Here is a 20,922-nt window from a genome sequence, read left to right on the forward strand (position 1 = left end):
AGCCTCACGGCCGCCTAAGGACATATCTTCGTGTGGCATTCGTATCCTTTTTACTAGATGAGAATTGTGATTATGTAATTAAGTATTTTAAAGTTAGATTGCAAGTTAAATTAGTTATATATATATATATATATATATATATATATATATATATATATATATATATATATATATATATATATATATATATATATATATATATATATATGTTGTATTCTAACAATTTGTTTTGCAGGACAGTAGTCTCTAACTAGCAGGGACATTACAGTGTGGCTTGGTCGGGTTGGGCATAGAGCACTTGTGTGCTTCGTGCTTTCAAGTTGTATGGGCATTCCTTAGTGGAATGTCCCATTACTTGGCAGATGTCACAGAAAACTTTGCGGGGGCAACTTCCTTTAGTGTATCCCTCAGTCTTGCAGTCAATACACCATAGTTCTTTTCCTTCTCTACCACTTTCCTTGTCACCTTTTAACTCCATCATCCTCATCATATCCTTCCGAAGTGCTTGCACAGTTTTGGATCCCCCATCGCTGTCTTTGTCCGTGCTGTCACCATCGCTCGCCCATCATTTCACCCAAGATGTCTTGTTTTCACTTTCAAAATCCATGGCGCGATTGTATGCTTCGTCATACGATGGCAGAGGGACCACTTTCATCGTCCTCCTCAGGGATGGTACCAATCCTTCCACGAACCACCGCTTCTAGAGGCCATCCGTCAGCTGGTTCTCTATTTTGTTAAGTAGTTCCCTTAGCCTTATGTTATATGCGCGCACACTTTCGGTTTTTCCTTGTTTGGTGTTGTAAATTTCTGCCACAATTTCGTTGTCATCTCGTAGGAGTTTGAATTCTTCCTCGAAGGCCTTCTTCAGATTGCTCCAGGATGTTTTATGTTGAGCATCGAGGTTTGTGTACCAGTCAATGGCTATTCCTCACAGAGTGGCCGGGAATGCCTTCACCCAATAGTCTCAGTCGTCCTGGCCATTTGCTTCCCAAATGGTGACGCATGTCTTGCAATGCTATACAGGGTCCTCTGACCCGTAGCCCATGAATTTCGGGAGTTTCTACTTCTCCGGAGTGTGTGCCATCATTCTTTTTTTGTACGGTTTTATGCAGTGCCTGGAAATGGCTATATGTCGAGAAGGTACTATGTGTCCGGGAGGTACCGTGCGCTCTTGTTCAGGTCGGGCCCTTGTCACCTGAGCGTTGGTCACCTTCGCTTCTATAGTCCCTCCTTCCCGGGGTTTCCGGATCTAACCTTCCTATTTTGATGCCCTCTGACAAGGACAAATTTTTAATGCCAGACAACGTTGCTTCAAAAATAGTGGCGATTTCCTCGTGCGTGTCTCGTACCGCCTCCTCTCCTTGTTCGGAAATTTTTGATTGGGTGCTTTGTGATTCGGCTCTGGAGTCTTCTTCACTTGACGTCGAGTGTAGGGCCCGGTCGACGAGATCTTCCTCCACTACGTCTGGAAATGGTAGGTTCCTGGCGACCTCGGCCAACTCCTCCCACATACACGGTTTTTTCCTCTCCCGACTACGACTCCGACTTCTGTTGTGTTTCTCTGGACTCCTCGAGTTGGCGATCTCCCTTGGTCGCCGTCTCCGATCGACCTGTTCTTTTATGTGGAGAGATCTTCGTACAATTCCCTCGTTTACTCCTTCGGTAGTAGTGGTACGTCTATCTTTTTTCGATCGTAGGGGCATCAAGTGCCAGAGGTACGGTGCCAACTAGCCTCCCTCTCCTCTTCCTCCCTACAACTCTGTTCCTCGTACCGTCGGAGAACTCATTGCCGCCGAAGTTCCTTTGCCGTTTCCTCCCTTTGGTCTTGGAGTGCAATCAAATTACTGGCGAGTAACCTTGGAATACTCCCAAGTAGGTCAAAGACGGGGGTGCTGACAGTGAGTTCACCACGTACCGTGCCTTCCGATATAGCTCTCTCCTGAGCCTCTCGCTACACGTACTGTGTGACCGACACGTCCCACAACTCCACCAAGTCTATCGTCAACTAATCCTCTCGTTCCTCTTCCGCAGTACTCTCTTTGTGCGTGTCGCTGTCCACGACAATTAATTGTTGGTTAAATGGTCGGCCGATTAATTGCTTCTGCCTGCCGCCATAGTTATCTCCAGGTTCTTTCAGGCAACGGCACCAAAATGTTTGGTCCTAAATGTATAGTTGGTGAATAATCAGATAACACAATATTTACCGCACGTACCAAGTATTCATGAAACAAAACAATTGTACATCATAACATAAATGACAAATGATAATAATTAGACCAGAAAAGTTATATCTTTATTCCAGTGTCCAGAATTGTCCATACATAATTCCCCCTGCCGAGGATCCAACCAAACAATATATAGACCCGACGGTTGGTCAAGTTGCCAACCGTCACCAACTCCCAACTACCCAGCGGGAACCTCTCGGCGACAACATAAACATAAACACAACATAACATACTTATAACTATTATTCTTACTAACATACATTATTTACCCCTAACACTGCTCTATGATCTGTGTCTAGTGACTTGTTTTAACACATGATATTTTATAATTGAATAAAACCTCTGGAATCACAAGATCAAGACATACTTTTTCCATGGAATGGAACGCAAACTTTAACATAATAGTGCAGATATCTTCCTGGCAGAATCATTTCAAAAGTCACAATTTATGCTGCTGGAAACAAAATAAATATACAGTTGGTAGTATTTATGAAATTCTTAAAGGAAAATTTATGCAGTAATTCCAAGATTAAAGTTATGACCTAGATCAACTTTAAGACATTACCTGTTTCTGCAATACCAATAACGTCCCTCTGCTGAAGGCCAAGAGGAATGGCAGCCATTTGAATGGGAGATGGCTTTTTGTAACCAGCTTTAGACACAGCTTTCAATAGTTCTGACGTAAGACTTCCTTCTTCCCAATTGCGCATGGGTCGTGGAATTCGGGAACCCTTCATCCAAGTTTAAAATGTCTAAAGTTTAAACATTCTATTCACAAGATATTGAACACAATAATATTCATAGCTGTCTTGATCTCTTATGGTTTCCACAAGCTATGATAATTTTCAGTAACCCTGAGAAACAACTAACCACAGTATCAAACTTGCCTTGTATGAGATGTTAAAATCTTCTCGGAAAATTCGCCAATCTCTCTCTGTCATTTCTTCAAGCTGAATGATAATGTTGATCGGTAAGATTAATCAAGCAAGAATAAACTTCTATCATTCATATAACTAAGAATAAACCTAACCAAATAAACCCAAAAAGTATTATTTGCATTCTGCCAAAACAATAACCAGTGCCATTCTAAATACATAGAAGTTGCACTTAAGTAATAACGAGATTCTTCAGGGAAAGATAAGATCCCAGAAAGCAAAAGAAAATGGTAAGATGAGAACACCGTGTGACTAAAACAACAGCATTATAGCACCATCACTCAAAAGAATTCTACCTTCTTTTCTGACCAATGGCGATCCACACGCATATCAAAGGTATCATAAACATTTGCAGCTTCTTCCTTTTGTCTTTGCGCTGCTGCCTCTTCTGGCTTCTCCTCTACCCCATCTTTACTCTATAGGTTACATATTTACAATAGCATATGAAATTTCATTTTAACCAAATACAGAATGATGGTTTCATTTCTAAAACAAAAAGATAAAAGTGACCAAATATAAAATCAAAAGCATTAAGCAATCATCAGCTTGGCAGAAAATACCCGTATTTGTGCCCTGAGGTCTTTCTCATTCTTTGCCGCAAGCTGTAAACAAAAATTTACACGTGCCAACAGAATTTGGAATCAAATAAGAAATAAAAAGTAAGCAATAATGAAAAAATGAGATTATGCAACGTGATTATTTAATACGTTTACAATACTATTTTTTACATGGCCACTAGAAACACTTTACCTATGGCAAAGAAATTACAGTTCCAAGGCATAAGAGATTCAAGTATCAATCCATAATAAAGGCTAATCAGAAACTTCGGGCCACATCAAAGAAACATTGGCACGCAGCATGATATCTTTCATTTTTTTTAAAGAAATCCTATTTAAACAAGGTTGACTGCAAGACTGTAGTACAAATGTCTTTCCAAAAGTGCTGCCAGATCTCAGTGACAAACCACAATAGATTCCTACAGTTTCTCTTGTTAAAGATCCACTACACTTAGGTCCCATTAACCATTTGTTAGCTTCATAATTTCATAATTTATTATATCATTTTGTATCATTTCACTATGCATGAAAATGAAGCATCCAATAAATAATGCAAGAAAAGTTACTGCTTTGAATCTATTTCCTTCCAAATCAAGACAAAAATATTTCAAATTTCGGATGCCAGCCCACTGTTGAAAGATCCCCAACCAACCTGAGCTAACCTTTTCTGATTCTGGGGTTTGCTGATTGGAGGTTTTGGAATAGTTTTCAAGTGTTTTTGTTTGAGTTTGGATGTCAATGTTTGAACAAGGTTTTAACATGAAGTATATGCCAATGAAACAATGCTTTTGAACCCAATTGGAAAAAATATAATTGTCTGATATAAATTTCTGAGTTCTGATTTTTAAGAACAGAAAATGCAATTATTCAGAATTATAGGAATTGAATCACCAAGAACAAAGATTTGCATACCTGGAGTCCACCGCTCAACCAGAGAAGCATTTCTATTGATGAGTTCAATGGGGTTCATAATATAAGAGCATCCAACTGGCAAAAGTGGCTCCAACTAACTTTATTTGCATTAACTATAATTACCAATAACAAATATTGGAAGAAAGTACTAGACCCTACACTTGGCCTGCAGACAAAATTATTGAATGAAACTGAAAATCTTCAGAGTCCAAAGCAAACTGATTCATAAAATACTCCTGTTGTTTGCATGAATTCCGAATTTGCTGGTGATAAATACTAATCAAGAAATCTGCACAAATCCAAATGCCAATTTTGGATGGTATGGCCTGCAAGAGATGGTACGCCTAGCCTAGAAGTGGTTTAACATTTTAGTGCAGACATCAACGAACTTCAGATCAACACCAGTTGAGGTGATGTTTAGTGTGTCGACAAAATGCTCGTAGGACTTTGCCAAACTTTTCAAGGTTATGACGACCATGTCCTCCTCCTCCATGTTTCGACCGATGGCTTCTAACTGGTCACAAATGTCCTTGATCCGATTGAGATGCTCCTGAAGGGATTTGAGCTCATCCATGACAATAGAGAAGAGCATATTTTTCAAAAAAAAGGCTCTGCTCTTATCAGACGTCTCATGCAGCGTCTTGAGATGCTCCCATATCTCGGCAACTGTTTTGCCAAAAGGTATATGAGGAAGCTGATCATTGGTCACTGAGAACTTGATGACCATGACAACTCCACGATTTTCTTCATTAAACTTGGTCTGATCAGGTCCAACTATAATGGGACGAGAGACCTTTCCAAGAGCCAACTGATCAATGCCACGATACTCAAATATTGTGAGCATCCGCTGCTTCCAGGTTCTATAATATTTGTCGTTGAATTTCCGACTCCCCTCGAGCAGAATATTTGTCAAAGATGCCATTAATGAAAACTGAGGTTAATGCTAGTTAACCTAATGATGGCACAAAAATCGAGGTGGGAGATAGTCAACACATGAAATCGCATGAACGTGATGCATAATGACCAAAACTGAGGTAGAAAAATTGCACTGATTTCGTGGCAAAATTGAAAATTTTTTGGCACGGATCCCCAATGTACGGATTTCAGATGACCCGAAAAATTCTAACAAAGACCCAAAAGAGTATTCAAAAAAAACTAGAATATAGTTTTTTGAGAATGGATTTTTGAAATACCTCGGCCACTGGAAAATACAAAGGGTTTGTAAAAACCTTAGGCTGCAACAAATGTTGATGAATTTGCAGACTTCGAAAACAATATTATTTGCTGTCGAAAATAAATGGAGGGTCTTTGAAAACCCTAGGGCGTGGAAGTAGAAGAAAACCGCCAAATAGAAAATTGTCATTGAAAAGAAAATCTGAATCGGGCGCTTGAAACAAAAAAATCTACGAACAACCCTTTTTGTGTGTAAAGCAGAATGGACGTGAAAAATTGTGCAGCACACAGACGAATCGCAGAAAAATATTCGTGATCTAAGCAAGCAACGCAGGCTTCAAAACACAGATTGTGGGCTTTGATGGAAAATAAAATCTTTGCACAATGCGGCCAAATACAGATCGCGTGGAAGTTGCAAACACCCCCAATGCAAAAAAAAATGACGCGACGACGTGAAAAATAATCGCACAGGCCAACATAACAGTCAAAAATCGCACGGGCTTTTTATGAGCCAGAAAACGAGCGTAAATAATTGCACACGGGAAGCATGAACAGACGATGAACAGAGAACAGACGTGGGTGGGAAAAGATTTCCCAAAGACAAACCCACGATTTTACGAATGCAGCCCAAAAAAAAAAATTCTTGAAAAATTTTAGAATTATAAAAATTTAGATACCTACTGTGATATCATACTACAAAGTAATTGGTAAAAATTCAATGAATTAAAGAATGATCGAAAGATCATTAAATAGAGTTACAAGAGATCGATGTTTCTACTAAGAAACAACCGATAACAAACACTAAATTAGAAACTCCTATATTTACAATATCATACAAAATTGACCATTAAATAACTAATAAAAGATATTATTCTAATATTAATATTTAAACTTCTATGGTTTGAACTTCAATTTTCGTGGCAATTGTTGAACTCCTAGTTACCAGGAGACACGTCTCCTACCCTTAGACACCCGTACCGGTACTGGAGACACATCTCTAGTACCAGAGACTTCTTCAGAAACTTCTTGACGCATAAGGTGCTTTTGGCTGCCGTCTCCAAAGTCTCCCGACCAAAAATTGACGTCTCCTCCTAGAAAACTTAGGGCAAAATGCAGTAAAAAGGCAAAAACAATAAAGCAAACAAATAAGATAAGCTTCCAGCAAAGCAAAGTCCTAGGGAAATGACTAATAAGGAAATTGTTTTGTAAGAAGACAAAAATCCATGCAAAGTTATAGTGATTGGATCTATTGACAGTGTAGACTTTTTGAGAAGACTAATTTCTTATCATTGTAATAATCTATAGAGAAATTGCCTTTACTATATAGCCAACAATATTGAGTGTGCTCAACAGCTATATTACCTTACTTTCATTAAACAATTTAGACTGGCTATGATATCAGCAATATAAGCAATTTTAATTTCAATTTTTGTTCAATTTTAAAGTTAATGTTAAACTTTACCACTGTTCTTGTTTTCAAAGTTATTTGTCATATGCTTTGGAAATTATTAAATTATATTTTGAAAAAATTGGCCCCCCGTCTCCTATTTTTGAAAATTAGTCATACTAGTAACTGTACCAGTCTCCGGAGTCTCCAAGTACCCCCGTCTCCTGGTAACCTTGGTTACACTCAATTCCCCAACATTCTGACAGATAAATGGACATTTCATAGTCAACTGGGATGAGCACAAACAATAGTTACCAATGGGTACTTGTAGCAAAGATCCAAGTCCAAATCTCCAAAAAAAATTAATTAATTAATTTGAAGCATCCCATATTGGGTTGCATGGATCTTAACAGACAAGGGCAGGTGCAAGCCCTGGGTGAATTTGACAGAATAGATGGCATTAGGTTGTGGCATCTAGGCCAAAGGTGTATCCCTGAAATGATTGGCGAGGGAGCAATTTTTCAATCAAACTTAACAGAATTTTCACAAATTTACAATTGATTACTTTGTCTATCAGTCTGGAATATCGAAAAATTTAGGCACCCAATATTTCAATCACTAATTATCATAAAATCTTCAAAGAGTTGACAAAATACACCCAACAAATCTGAAATTAAAATATTCAACAGAAAAATGTTTCTTTCAATTAAAATTACACTCTTGTAAATATCTTGGTTGTAATCTCTTCTTTCACCCCCATCAGGTTTAAAAATTAAAACATAATAAGGCTATGGTTTGATAAAATAGAAAAACAACTATTGCATAGGAGTTTAGCATTATATAAATATTTGCTAAAATAACACGAGCTTGAAAGATCTTAATTATATTTTACAAAAGAAAAACTTGTTTCAAAGGGGTTTAATCAAATGAATTAAAACATTTAAGCTGGAAAACAAAAAAACTCGAATCACATACCTTTTTCTGTTCCCTGCGATCCATCCCAGCTCGGAAACCTCGACCAAACAGCAACTGTGCTTCATGAGGATTTTGGTATCTATTCATTTAAAACATCAAACTCTTTCTTTAGGTGTTCAAAAAGATACAGCCATAACAAACTACACTTATATAAAATACAGAAATAGGTTTAATCAATGATGAGTATACTAAGAAAATAACATGAAAGTTTAATAAGAGAGCTTAATTAATTTAAGATCAGAGCCAAATTATTTACAAAAAATTCATATCCCTTGAAGTGTCCTCAGTATTTTCCCAGTCAAATGAAAATCGAAACTTCTCACTTGGCTTGATGACGCGTTTCTTAGGCTTCTTTGTTCCCAGATACTGCAGAAATAAATAGGGACTTTATCAAGATAAGCTGATATGGATTTCATGATTTTCTATGGAAGGAGATATTGACATAAAAATGCAACAGAGATAATCAACAACCTGTTCTTTAATAGCTTCTAATTCCTTCTCTTTCTCTCTTTCACTTTGCTTCTCAAGGCGTCCTTTCTCTCTAATTTTCGCTTCCTCTTCCCTTTCCCTGTCACGATCCCTGCGCTCCTTCTCCAACTCTCGATCACGTTCTCTTTCATGTTCGCGATCTTTCTCGTGATGGCGATGTCTATCTGATATCCCAAAACAAAATATATGGTGAACTTCTTAAGTTAAATATTAATACATTTGAACCAAAAAATGTTCCCTCTACTTCTGGAGAATCAACAAATAATACAACAAAGTACTTTAGTCTAGACTGCCCCCACAGATCAATCATTTATGTTGAAAAAGAATACCATGGGTAAAACCTTTTCAAAATAAGACATGTCTTAGTGTGGGCCCTAGTAAGTGCTTTCAACAGAACTTATTCAAAGACAACACAAGAGGAAACCACTAGATGAAGCAAAATTATTTCAGGCTCCAAAGATACATTACACAACCTATACACCCACCTCACTACAGGTTATTCATTGACATGATAAATTTGTGGATATTTGTAAAACTAGATTAGTCATCAAGTTAACAAAACCTTCAATATGAGAAAGTAACGAGTATAATAAAAACTGGAGAACTCATCTTAACCATATCGTGCTATCTGAAATGTTGATACAGTTATCTGAATCTCCAGAAGCAAAAGTGAAACATTAATATAAGCATCATACTTGAAAAAAAAAAGGTGCCATGAATAGTTCAGAAGATTTAAAACATATACAAGTGTCTATATAGCCTTCAAACCATTTTCAATAGCAAGGGACACAATTCCAATCCAAGAAATCAGACAGGGATGAGGGAACCCCACCTCCGATTTTCCTCATAAACAAGAAGTTCAATGAAACGTCTCCTGACAATCCGGCCCACTAAATTGGTGATAAACTAGAAGAGTCAAAAACATTTGTTATCACAGCCTCGGGCATTCCTACCATTAGCCATCTGGTCATTGTCTGCCCCCAGCAGTGGAATATGTTACTTCACTTTTAAAGGGAAAAAGCAAGTGCAGTGTGAAACATAAGCCACCAAAGGAACACAATATTCAGGCGGAAGAAGCTACAGGGCCTCCACAAGCTAGACCCAATGAGCCTTCAGTCACAACCAGGACTTTATTCCAATTCATCTTCCTCATCCAAAAGATACAGATCAATATGGTATACTATACCACTTTCTATATATTTTGGAGCTCATGGCTGATGTCACACTGGATATTGCCAACACAATGAAGGCTTTAGAGTTAACTGTCGGGAGCTTTTGTGCTTTTCTGATTTTGAATGAGGCAGTTCATTTCCAGAAGATAGTGTAGGAATGTCATTTAGAGTTTGTTTGTGTTTATCTGAATCACAGTTGGCCAAGGTAGGATGTGCCGGGAACGGAGTTCCGTGACTTGCCATGACTCGACGAGTCACGGGCCAAGTGCCCTTGGGCAAGTCCTAGGGAGCTCAGACCAGGACTTGTTGAGTCCTGGGTGAGTCATGGCGAGTCATAGGACTCGGTGACTCAGCTCGGACCCGGCGAGTCCTGATGCCAGGACTCGGCCAGCGGCAATCACCTAAAAAGAAAAAAAAACACATTAAAAAATGTTTTAAGTTGCTTTTTTTTCATTTATATTTGATTCCAAGTTGTAAAAGGCATCTCATTTCATTCTATTGAAAAAATAGGAGGAGAAGAGTGAGTTGTGAGGAAAAAGAAGAGAGCATAGTAGGGCAACCAGCAAGGAGAAGGAGTGAAATTTCTTCAACAAATCACATTGGGGCAGTGTAATACTTACATTTGGTGCATCAAAAGCTTGTTAGAGAGAATTGGAAAGAGGTTGCATTTCATTTCAACCTTCTTATAAGAGGTAAGATTGATTTTTTTTCGTTTTTTTGGTGTTTAATAAGCAAAATTTACATTTTTTTTTTATAACATTTGTAATATGTATTCATTTTTTTCAAACAAATCAGCAAACCCTACCATGTAGATTTTTTTTTTTCTCAAAACTTAAAGAAATCAGCAAACCCTACAATGTAAATTTATTGTAGGGTTTTCTGCTTTTTTTATGTTTTGAAATGAAAAAAACAATCTACATGGTAGGTTTCCTGATTTCTTTGAAAAAAAAAATGAATACAAATTCTATTACATTGATTTTTGTATCAAAATCACAACAATGCTATTACATTTTTTTTTATATTAATTTATAATTTAACAATGCACAAATATTCATTTTTTTGTAATTGTGTCTTATTCCAGCAACCTTCAACTTTTGAAAACAATGTCTAGTTCCACTCCTCATAGAACAATCCCAGGTAGAAAACATCCATCTTGGAAATATACTAAACTTTTTCCCAGGCAAAAAGAGGAGAGGCAAAATGTAAATTTTGCAAAACAATCTTTCATGGAGGCATAAATAGAGATTAAAATACCACCTTGCCGGCAAACGTGGCCATGATGTAGAGCCTTGCACACTAGCACTTCCTGAGGCTATTTGTGAGTGCCAAGTGCTATTAGAGATATTTGAGGCTCGAAAAGAAATAAAGAAGAGGCAAAGGGAGGAGTTGGCTCAATGTAATGGTACTTTTCCTCTATGGTTAATTAAATATTTGCAACGGATTAAATAAATCAACTATTAAAGTTTAACCTAAAATTTGAAATATAACCATATAAACTTTATGTACACTAAATACATTCAAGGAGGAAATCTTTATAAACATTAATATATATCAATAATAAAACATTAGGATAATAATTTGCAGTAGTGAAACATTAGGGCAATGACTATATGAAATTGATTACTACATATCTCTAAATCATGGGGAGGTTGCTTTCCCGCACGCAGAGGATTAGTTATAGGCCTAGGGTTTCCAGGCAAGGAAGCACTCCAGGAGGACACGGTTCCTACACAGAACCCCACATGCCTTGACAGCATGAAATAAACACAGCCCTGGCCAGGACACTCTCGGGTGTACGCTATACCCTGAGTTGGACACACACTACATGCCCCTCCTCCAATGCCCAATGCCCAACCACCAAACCTTAACTATCCCCTCTCTTGTGCTCCTTTCAATTTATCTTTCTCTTGCATTCTTCTCCTTCTCTAGGTATAATCTCCATACCTCCCCCATTCTCTATTAATTTACGAGTTTTAATAATACCCCAAGGGTGATTGCAAAAGTCACACCCTTTCATTATAATAATATTTCTTAATTACTTTGATTTATATATTATTTTATTACAAATTTTTTCACGGGAAAAAGTCTCATAACACTCAGGCCAACATTGGTTGTGTTGGAGAGGCTTCTTCCATGCCTCCATATCATCCTAGTGCGAGTGCTAGTGCTACTGCTACTATTTTTGTTGCTGGTAGTGTCAGTGGTAGTGGGAGTGTCAATGCAAGCATTGGTCCTAGAATTCGTATATCTAGGATGGATTCATATTTTGAGCCACACACTACTCTTGGTGCCCAACCTTCACTTGAGAGCATGGGTTGGAACAAAGAGGTACACGACAAGGCTAAAAGTGCAATTGGAAGATTTCAGTTTTATTGCAATATTCCATTCTTCGCAACCAAGTAATTCCTTTTAGTTTTTATTTGATTGTTTTAAGTTTTTAAGTTTTTTATAGTTTTAGCTTGCTTTGTCTAATATTTATACTTATCCTATTTAATTTATTTGTGATAGGTCTCCTTATTGGCAGAGCATGGTTGATGCCATCACTATTTGTGGGGTGGGTTTCAAAGCCCCTTCTGATTCCGAGTTAAGTGGCCCATTTTTTACAGAATCAGTGGCTGATGTAAAAGCCACATTAGAGGATCAGCGAGAGATATGGAAGAAGGGTTGCACTATCATGACCGATGGTTGGAGTGATAGGAGAAATCGAAAACTCCTAAATTTTCTTGTTTCTTTTGCAAGTGATTGAATAGCTTGAATTTTATTTAATGATTCATATTTTATTTTTGATTTAAGATTTATTGAATGATCATTGATCAATCATTTTGCTTTGTTTTCAAATTTTAGGTGGCACCATGTTCCTAAAGTCCATTGATGCTTCCGCACATTCCAAAAATGCCACTTACCTATATGAAGTTATAGAGGTCATGTATGAAGTGGGTGAGGAGAATGTAGTACAAGTGGTGACCGATAATGCAACAAATTATGTTGTTGCAGGTAAACTTTTGATGGAGAGGCACCCATCTATATTTTGGTCTCCATGTGTTGCCCATTGCATTTACCTCATGTTGAAGGACATCGGTAAGATTGCATGGATCGGGACATGTGTAGAGAAGGCAAAAAATATTTGCAAATTTGTATACAATCATGCATGGGTTCTTAACTTAATGAGGCAATACACGAGGCAAAAGGAGTTGGCTCGTCCTAGAATCACTAGATTTGCCACCAACTTCATCACACTGCAATCCTTGATTCAGAGTAAGGCAGCTTTGAGATGTATGTTTGTTGGTGAGGAGTGGACTTCCTCATCCTATGCTACAACTGTTGTAGGGGTTGATGCCGCAGATTGCATTTTTGATGAGCCAAGCTTTTGGACCCCTTGTGTTGACATTGCGAAGGTAAAAATTTTAAGCATTCTACATTATGTTTTAACTTTTAACTTTTAATTTTTATTTGTATTTTTCTTTCATTTGCTTATTTTCATTCACAATTTCACACTTACATTAACTGATATTAGATATTGTTTCACAATATTTGCAGTTCATTGAGTGCTTGGTAGTTCATTGAGCCCTTGATGCTGCAGATTGCATTTTTGATGAGCCAAGCTTTTGGACCCCTTGTGTTGAGATTGCGAAGGTAAAATTTTTAAGCATTCTACATTATGTTTTAACTTTTAACTTTTAATTTTTATTCGTATTTTTCTTTCATTTGCTTATTTTCATTCACAATTTCACAATTACATTAACTGATATTAGATATTGTTTCACAATATTTGCAGTTCATTGAGCCCTTGGTAGTTCTCCTACGTGTTGTTGATGGGGAGAAGCCCACAATGCGCTACATATATGAGGGCATGGACAAGGCCAAGGACGGCATCAAATCTGCCTATGAAGGGGATGGGAGTAAGTATCGTCACATTTGTGATATCAGTGATAGGAGATGGCAAGCCCAGCTTCACAAGCCCCTTCATGCAGCTGCTTCTTACCTCAATCCGGCATTCCATTTCCGCCCTGATTTCAAGGCGGATGAGGAGGCTCTTGGTGGGCTTTAGTCAGTGATAGAGCGAATGTCGCCTGGTCATAGCAGCAGTATAATCCAAGAGCTAGAGACCTTTTATAATGCCAAAGGGGAGGTCTTCTCTCATCAGCTTTGCAAAAAAAATCAGACAAAAATGCACCCAGGTAAAATGTATATTTTAAGAAATAAGAGCATAATTTTAATTATACCTTATTCAATACCTTATTCAAATAGGTGGTGGCAGATGTTTGGTCCTAAAACACCAAATCTTCAGCGGATAGCCATTCGTATTTTGAGCCAACCATGCAATGCTTCCGGTTGTGAGTGCAATTGAAGTATGTTTGAGCACATACACTCCAAGAGGCACAATAGACTGTCTGTGGAGAGGTTGAATGATCTAGTCTTTGTTCATTACAACTTTCGTCTTAGACGGAAATAGGTTATGGACCATGACACCACCCTGATTACGCTAGACGACGTTGATACAAAATTTGAGTTGATCGGTGAGGCTACAAATCCTATCTTTAGCGATGAGGACTTAGATTGGATCAACCAAGTAGATAGAGAGGCTGAGGCTGTAGCCATGGCACAGGAGGAGGTTAGAGCACGAGCAAAGCCAAAGCCAGAGCTAGAGCCAGACATAGCTGATGTTGGTGAGGGTAGAATGGAGTCACGGGCAGAGAGTATGGTTGTTGAAGCATCCAGGACCTACCTTAGACGCCTTCGTAGGAAAGACCCAAGCTCTTCTAAACCATAGACTTGTAGTTGTTTTACTTTTAATATATGTGTGGACCATTTGATGTCATGGATTTCATATTCCATGAGTTTTGTAATATTTTTATATATGACACTCTATATATCTATGGTTGCTATTTCCTTCATCTACAATTTACGTTTATACTAATGTGATCGATGTATACTTGTGTATGTGATCAAATTAGCTTCTATTTGATGATGTTATTGTGTATTTAAGTTTTGTTTAATAAAGGGTGCATGAAACAAGTTCTAAATCCTTAAAAATCTCTAAATTTCTTGGATTTTTCACTTTGCTGAATCCTGGCCGATCCAAGTCTAGAGTTCTGAGTTGAGTCACCCTTGCCGAGCCCGTGCCGAGTTCGAGTCTCGTTTCTATGGCTGGGAATGTCTCAATAGTGATTGTCAACCAAGTCTCATCCTTCCAATGTTCCTTCTATCATCAAAATATTTAAGTGATAGTAACAGGTTTTCAAGTGGCAATATATACTTCAATCCATGCAAGATTATTTATCGAGGATTATTTACAGCTCCAATCACAGGCAAAGGCACACTTAAAAATCTAGACAGAAGTTTGTTTACCATTTTTAATTTGTCCCTTTAAAGATAACACAAAACAAAATAGTGTGTATGATTGAACCATTCTTCAAATTATAAGTGTAAGGTTTCCAAAATCTAACTAAACATATAACTAACAAAATTACAAATATGCACATCGTATAAGATTTTAATTAATGTTTTCGATTAAGTGTAGCTAGCTATGTTTTTGTGTTGGATGCAAATACCAAACCATCAACAGTGACGACTTGCAGCAAGATTTTTAAATTTAAAGAGGGTAAACATATCAATCATGAATGGAAAAAACATTATACTAGCTAAAGCAAACGCCATTATTAAGTTCTAAACAAAGATTTAAAAAAAAAACACCAATAAATGCCAACAGTTGGTTAAACTGCAACCAACAACAATTGGAAATGATTAAATGGACAAACATCACACAATTCCAAAGAATAAATTGATAAAGGAATACACAAAGATATTACTTTAATGAACAATGAGCATCAATAAAAAGCTTAACATAGTTACTCAATTCAATAATTCAAAAAAACACAAACACAAGATCAATGACCTCAACATATACTTGAAACATAAGCTAAACATCAACTTACATACATTATGTCATGTCCCCTTTTCTATAGTCTATTTTGTGGTCCAAAATACCCATGTCCTCGTACCAGCATTCCTCCTAATCCAAATTTGTGTACAAGTTCTTCCCCTTCATCCCCCATGCATCTGATTAAGATCCTCAAAATTTCTAAGTATGGAGGCATTGCCAATTTTCTAAGTCAGTATAAGCCATTGCAATTGCAAAGTTTCCCTTCTCGGCATGACTTTCCTCCCAACTCTACTTTCTTCTATACTTACACTGGGGGTTTGGACTTCCCCATTCAAACACACCTCGGGTTTATCCCTTGCCTTCATTCCTGAAATGGTAATTGCTTAATAGATTAATGAAAATGAAGTTACATATAGGCAATTACAAGCCGATGTTTCTCAAAGAAACAATCGTAAACAGAAGCATAAAATAGAAACAGACTAATCAACTAATATTCACTAAGTGACCATTAAATAGTAATTAAATACTCTAATACCCTACCCTTAATGGTCATCCTATCAACTACAGCAATTTGCCCCGTAAATTTTACAAACTTGTTTGGGCTTAGAGACTTGGTGAGGATGTCTACAATCTAATCCTTAGTTGGAACATATTGTAACTAAATAGATCCATCTTCTACAAGTTGTCAAATTAAGTGACAATGAAGCTCAACATGTTTGGCACACTTGTGGAAGACTAGATTCTTGGCGAATTTCAGCACCCCTTGATTTTCACAGAACAAGGGAGAAGGACCTACTTGAGAGATTTGCATGCCAAAAAGAATCCTTCGAAGCCAAATTGCCTCACATGTTGCTTTGACAATTCCCCAATATTCAGCTTCAATCAAGAGATACCACCTGTTGTTTCTTACTAGTCCATGTGACTACACCTATGCCCAAACTGAAGACATACCCAGAAGCTGTCATCAATAGAACATGCCCAGGAGTTTGTAAAACCAATCAACCAAGGATCTTTGCTTATGTTGTATAGAATGCCAAAGTTAGGTGTACCCTTCACATATCTCGGTACACGCTTCACTGCAACCCAATATTCTCCCTTAGGGGTTGTCATGAAGTGAGATATGTAGCTCACAACAAAACTGAGATCAGGTCTAGTGGTTGTTAGGTAGATGAGACTACCAACTAGTTGCCTGAAAGTTGATTCATTCACCACAAGTGAATCCAATTTAGCTGATAGTTTCAACCCTTTCTCCATAGGTGTAGATGAAGGTTTGCAATCATCCATCATGAAATTATCCAGCAAAATCCTAGCATACTTTGACTGAGACATAAAAATACTGCCACTAGTTTGTCAAACCTCTACACTGAGACAATAATGCAGAAGTCCCAAATATGCCATATCAAAAGACTAGCACAAATTATGTTTGATCTATGCAATCAAATGTGTCGCACAACCGGTAACGATCAGGTCATCGACATAGATGACAAGAAAAAGAATCTCACTACCAATATTCCTGACATACAAGTTGGGATCCAAAGGATTCCTCTAAAAGCCTTGTCCAACCAAATACTGATTAATTTTTATGTGCCATGCCCAAGGAGCCTATTTGAGGCCATAGAACGCTTTCACCAGTCTGCGTACCTAGTGTTCTTTACCGGCTACCTTGAAACCTTGAGGTTGCATCATGTAGACCTCTTCCTCAAAATCACCATTGAGGAGGGCACTCTTGACATTCATTTGATGGACCTTCAAGCCAAACTATGCTACAATGGCTAGAACAAGCCGAATGGTGCTCATCTTGGTTGTTGGAGCAAACATCTCTTCATAGTTGATGCCCTCTTCCTGTGAGAACCATTTAGCAACCAACTAAGCCTTGTGCTTATCCAAAGTTCCATCAGCTTTACACTTGACTGTATAGACCCATTTGCAGCCAATGGGTTTCTTCCTAGGCGCAAGATCAAATAGAACCCATGTGTTATTCTTGAGAATACTATGATGTTCAGCTTTCGTAGACCTCTCCCATTCGGGGTTTCCTTGTGCTTCGGAATAAATCTAAGGCTCATAAATATTCTGAAGATTTGCAATGAGAACAAAATTCATTGTGTTGTTTTCGCTCTTGCCTCTAGAAGATCTAACCTCAACAAGTTCATCATCACAAATAGCACCACTGGTCTTTTCTCACCATTTAGGCCGGTGAGTAGAAGCGCTTGTATCTAACTCAAGACGCTTTGCATAAGTAGGAGTGTTTGGAATAAACTCATCTAGATGCAGATCCAAGTTTCCCTGAGGAAAATCTGGTGGACCAGGATCTTGCTGAGCATAATCAACAATGTCTGTGTCAAAATCAGCAAAATCCTTCCCTTCAGTTGGAGGCTTGGAGCTAAGGAAAGTCAAACACCCAAATCCTTAGCCTTTAGGGGCTGATCTTCAAAATTGAAAACAAGAGAAGAGAGCTAAAAAAGGCCCTCCTTCACCAAACACATCATCTTGACTAAATATGAGACAATCAGTGTCTACATCAATCAGCCAATAAGCCTTATGGCTGTCACCGTAACCCATGGACATCAATTTCTGGCCCTTGGAATCCAGTTTGATCTCTTGGCATCTATAGTCATCTTTTTGACTACCTGTGTGGGAGATTGGTTCAAAAGATACATGGCAATATAAACTGCTTCAGCCCAAAATTTCTTAGGAACATTCCTATGTTCCAACATAGACTGGGCTATTTTGATGATTGTGCAGTTTCTTCGCTCAACAACATCATTTTGCTAAGGAGTGTAGGGTGTGGTAAGTTAGTGCTTGATACCATGTTTTGCACAAAAGTTGGATAAATCGGTAGAACAAATTCCCACCCCCCGTCATTATCTAGACATAAGAGTTTTGATGGGACATCCTGAGTCTTTTTCAACTAAAGCCTTAAACTTCTAGAATTCAATAAACACCCACATTTTTCTATTGAGTCATCAACAAATAGCAAAAAATACCTAGTGCCAATGACTGATGCAATGTCCATCGAACCTATTGTGACCATTTCACACATCGCCCCATCACAAATGGGGACCCCTATTTTGTTTTTTAGTTTTAGGTTTTAGATAGTTGTGGCAGCAGTCTGATCCTTTAGATTTGATACGGTTGAGTTAACTTAGTCCTCAACAAATTTGAAGTGAACAATTCATGATGATCATTACATTTGATCATCATCATTGGCTTGCAAAATTAGAGATGAAATGCTAAGTTTGATTAAGGCAAATTGTTGAAAGAGAGAAAATGCTTGGAAGAAGGATAGGCTAAGGTCTAAAGTTTAAACAATCATGAAGCGGCTTAGGATAAGGTGATTAGGTGAGCTAAATTGAACATTTCAAGTCATTTCCTTTGCCCCTTGAAACCTCGATCCAGCTTGTGGTAATTTCCTTTGACCCCCTCAAACCCCGACCTAGCACTTCCTTTGCCTAGTCAAATCCACGACCTAACTGGGGCGCTTCCTTTGCCTCCTCAAGAGTCAAATAAGCCTATGATGCACTTCCTTTCACCTCTTAGAAGCCCAATCAAGGTAGAAGGCCTTCGGATTTTGATCAAGGAAGAGCACTTGATGTTTTTGCAGCGATTTGGGAGATCTTGAGCTGAAGCGAACAAGGTTGGTGTCATTGTCATTGACCCCCACAATCCCCGACCTGCATGATGGCACTTTCTTTGGGATGTCAAAACCAGGACCTTTCACCTAACATTTCCTTTGACCCCCCCAAACCGTGACCTGGCATTTCCTTTGCCTAATGAGATCTGCAACCAAGCACCAAGGCCTGTCCAAAAGCCCGATCATTCATTGGGACCTCATCATCCACTACCAATGTGAAGAGATATGTTTGAATGCTAATATTAGAGAGGGGCCTGCTTAAGTGATAGACGTTTCATTTCAAATTCAAAAGGAAAACAAGTCGGCTTTCAGCCTTTGGAAAATGGAATTGCAAATAGTTAAATTGAAAGATCCCTGATAGATCTTTGCTGTTAACCTGCTGTAATTTTTTTTATTTTTAATTTTGTTTTCCTGTTTATTTAAGTTTTTCTTACAGAACTAGACAGAAGTGCAGAAAGGGTTGTTTGTTTTTGTGTTTTTGATTGTTTAATAGCATAGGAAGGAATAGATAACAGCAAATATGAAGCAATACTGAAATAAATGAGGTATACAGCAAAAGTCAGAATTATTGCAAATCGTACCAGGCAGATTTGTCTGAATTACAAAGCCAAACAATGAATCCAATGTATTTCCCAAGCTCTCATACAAATTCGAAGTCAAACTGGAAGATGAAGAATGTTCTCCAACCCCACATACACTGGAAGTGAATACAAGCAATACCCTATACACCACGTGGTGTATTTGCTGCAAATGGCATTCCTCCAGCTGCAATGAACCACGTCTCCACTGGAAAGATGGCAGGCCACGCTGAAACCCTACTGAGAATTGATGCCTCTGTCCTTAATCACCACGCACAATGCCTTATAAGTCCGGTGCCAAAGATTGCTGAGGGCTACGTCCCAGCCAATCCTAATCCTGGGGTTTGCGTCCCAGTCTAGAAATCGCTCTCCAGAGCAAATTCATACAAGTTGTCAAATATGCAAAAGATGATCATAGAATGAAGCTCCTATCCCCTTATAACCCCTCTCAATTGCAAATCGAACCCTAATTGTCTCCAAGTGGCATGGTCTAGTGGAAAGGTTATAATTTCTTATTTTAAAGTGGTCATGTTACTAGAAAATGACCTTTTTCCTCATAGACAGAAATCCGCTCACTGAATTGCCCTGAGACCAAAGAGAAAGATTTAAAGAATTTCAAGATCTTTCCAACGAGCTATCACACAATAGGATGCGCATCCAGATGAGGCCAAAAATCCCCTTATTACTCCAAAATGGCTAACAACTTAGCCTTATTTAATTATTAAACGCTAACTTAGGAAATATTAAAAATATAACCCAAATAGCCATAAAATGCCCAACTGACATTACAAACCCTAAAATCATCCTGTCACCTGTCTATGACTGAAGTCAGAAATCAAGGATTCACTGGTAGTCTCATCCCTAAAATCTAGGGATGCTCCTAAAATTTAGGAAACAAGCCCAATCTCTCTGAAACTGAACCCAAAGAGGCATCTCATGGAGACCCAACCTTGGGCATGATCAAACCTCCTAAAAAGTAGGAACTGCCTCCTAAAAACAAGGAA

At 38.1% G+C, this 20,922-nt stretch overlaps 1 protein-coding gene across 3 annotated transcripts in view; it reads right to left on the bottom strand.

Moving 5' to 3' along the window:
• The window catches only part of LOC131052678 (DEAD-box ATP-dependent RNA helicase 21), a 218,892-nt gene that overhangs the window by 155,082 nt on the left and 42,888 nt on the right, over positions 1–20,922 (bottom strand). For all 3 annotated transcript variants that reach the window (XR_009107493.2, XM_057987254.2, XM_057987253.2), the window contains exons 5-11: positions 8,636–8,817; positions 8,421–8,530; positions 8,165–8,243; positions 3,721–3,762; positions 3,457–3,576; positions 3,113–3,175; positions 2,791–2,956 (exon numbers count right to left, since the gene is read on the bottom strand). Coding sequence is in view for 2 of the 3 variants with exons in the window: in XM_057987254.2 (XP_057843237.2) it covers positions 2,791–2,956; positions 3,113–3,175; positions 3,457–3,576; positions 3,721–3,762; positions 8,165–8,243; positions 8,421–8,530; positions 8,636–8,817 (762 nt within the window). In the remaining variant the exon portion in view is untranslated. The remainder of the gene's footprint in view (positions 1–2,790; positions 2,957–3,112; positions 3,176–3,456; positions 3,577–3,720; positions 3,763–8,164; positions 8,244–8,420; positions 8,531–8,635; positions 8,818–20,922) is intronic.

Source organism: Cryptomeria japonica, chromosome 5, assembly GCF_030272615.1.
Source record: "Cryptomeria japonica chromosome 5, Sugi_1.0, whole genome shotgun sequence".
Lineage (NCBI taxonomy): Eukaryota > Viridiplantae > Streptophyta > Pinopsida > Cupressales > Cupressaceae > Cryptomeria > Cryptomeria japonica.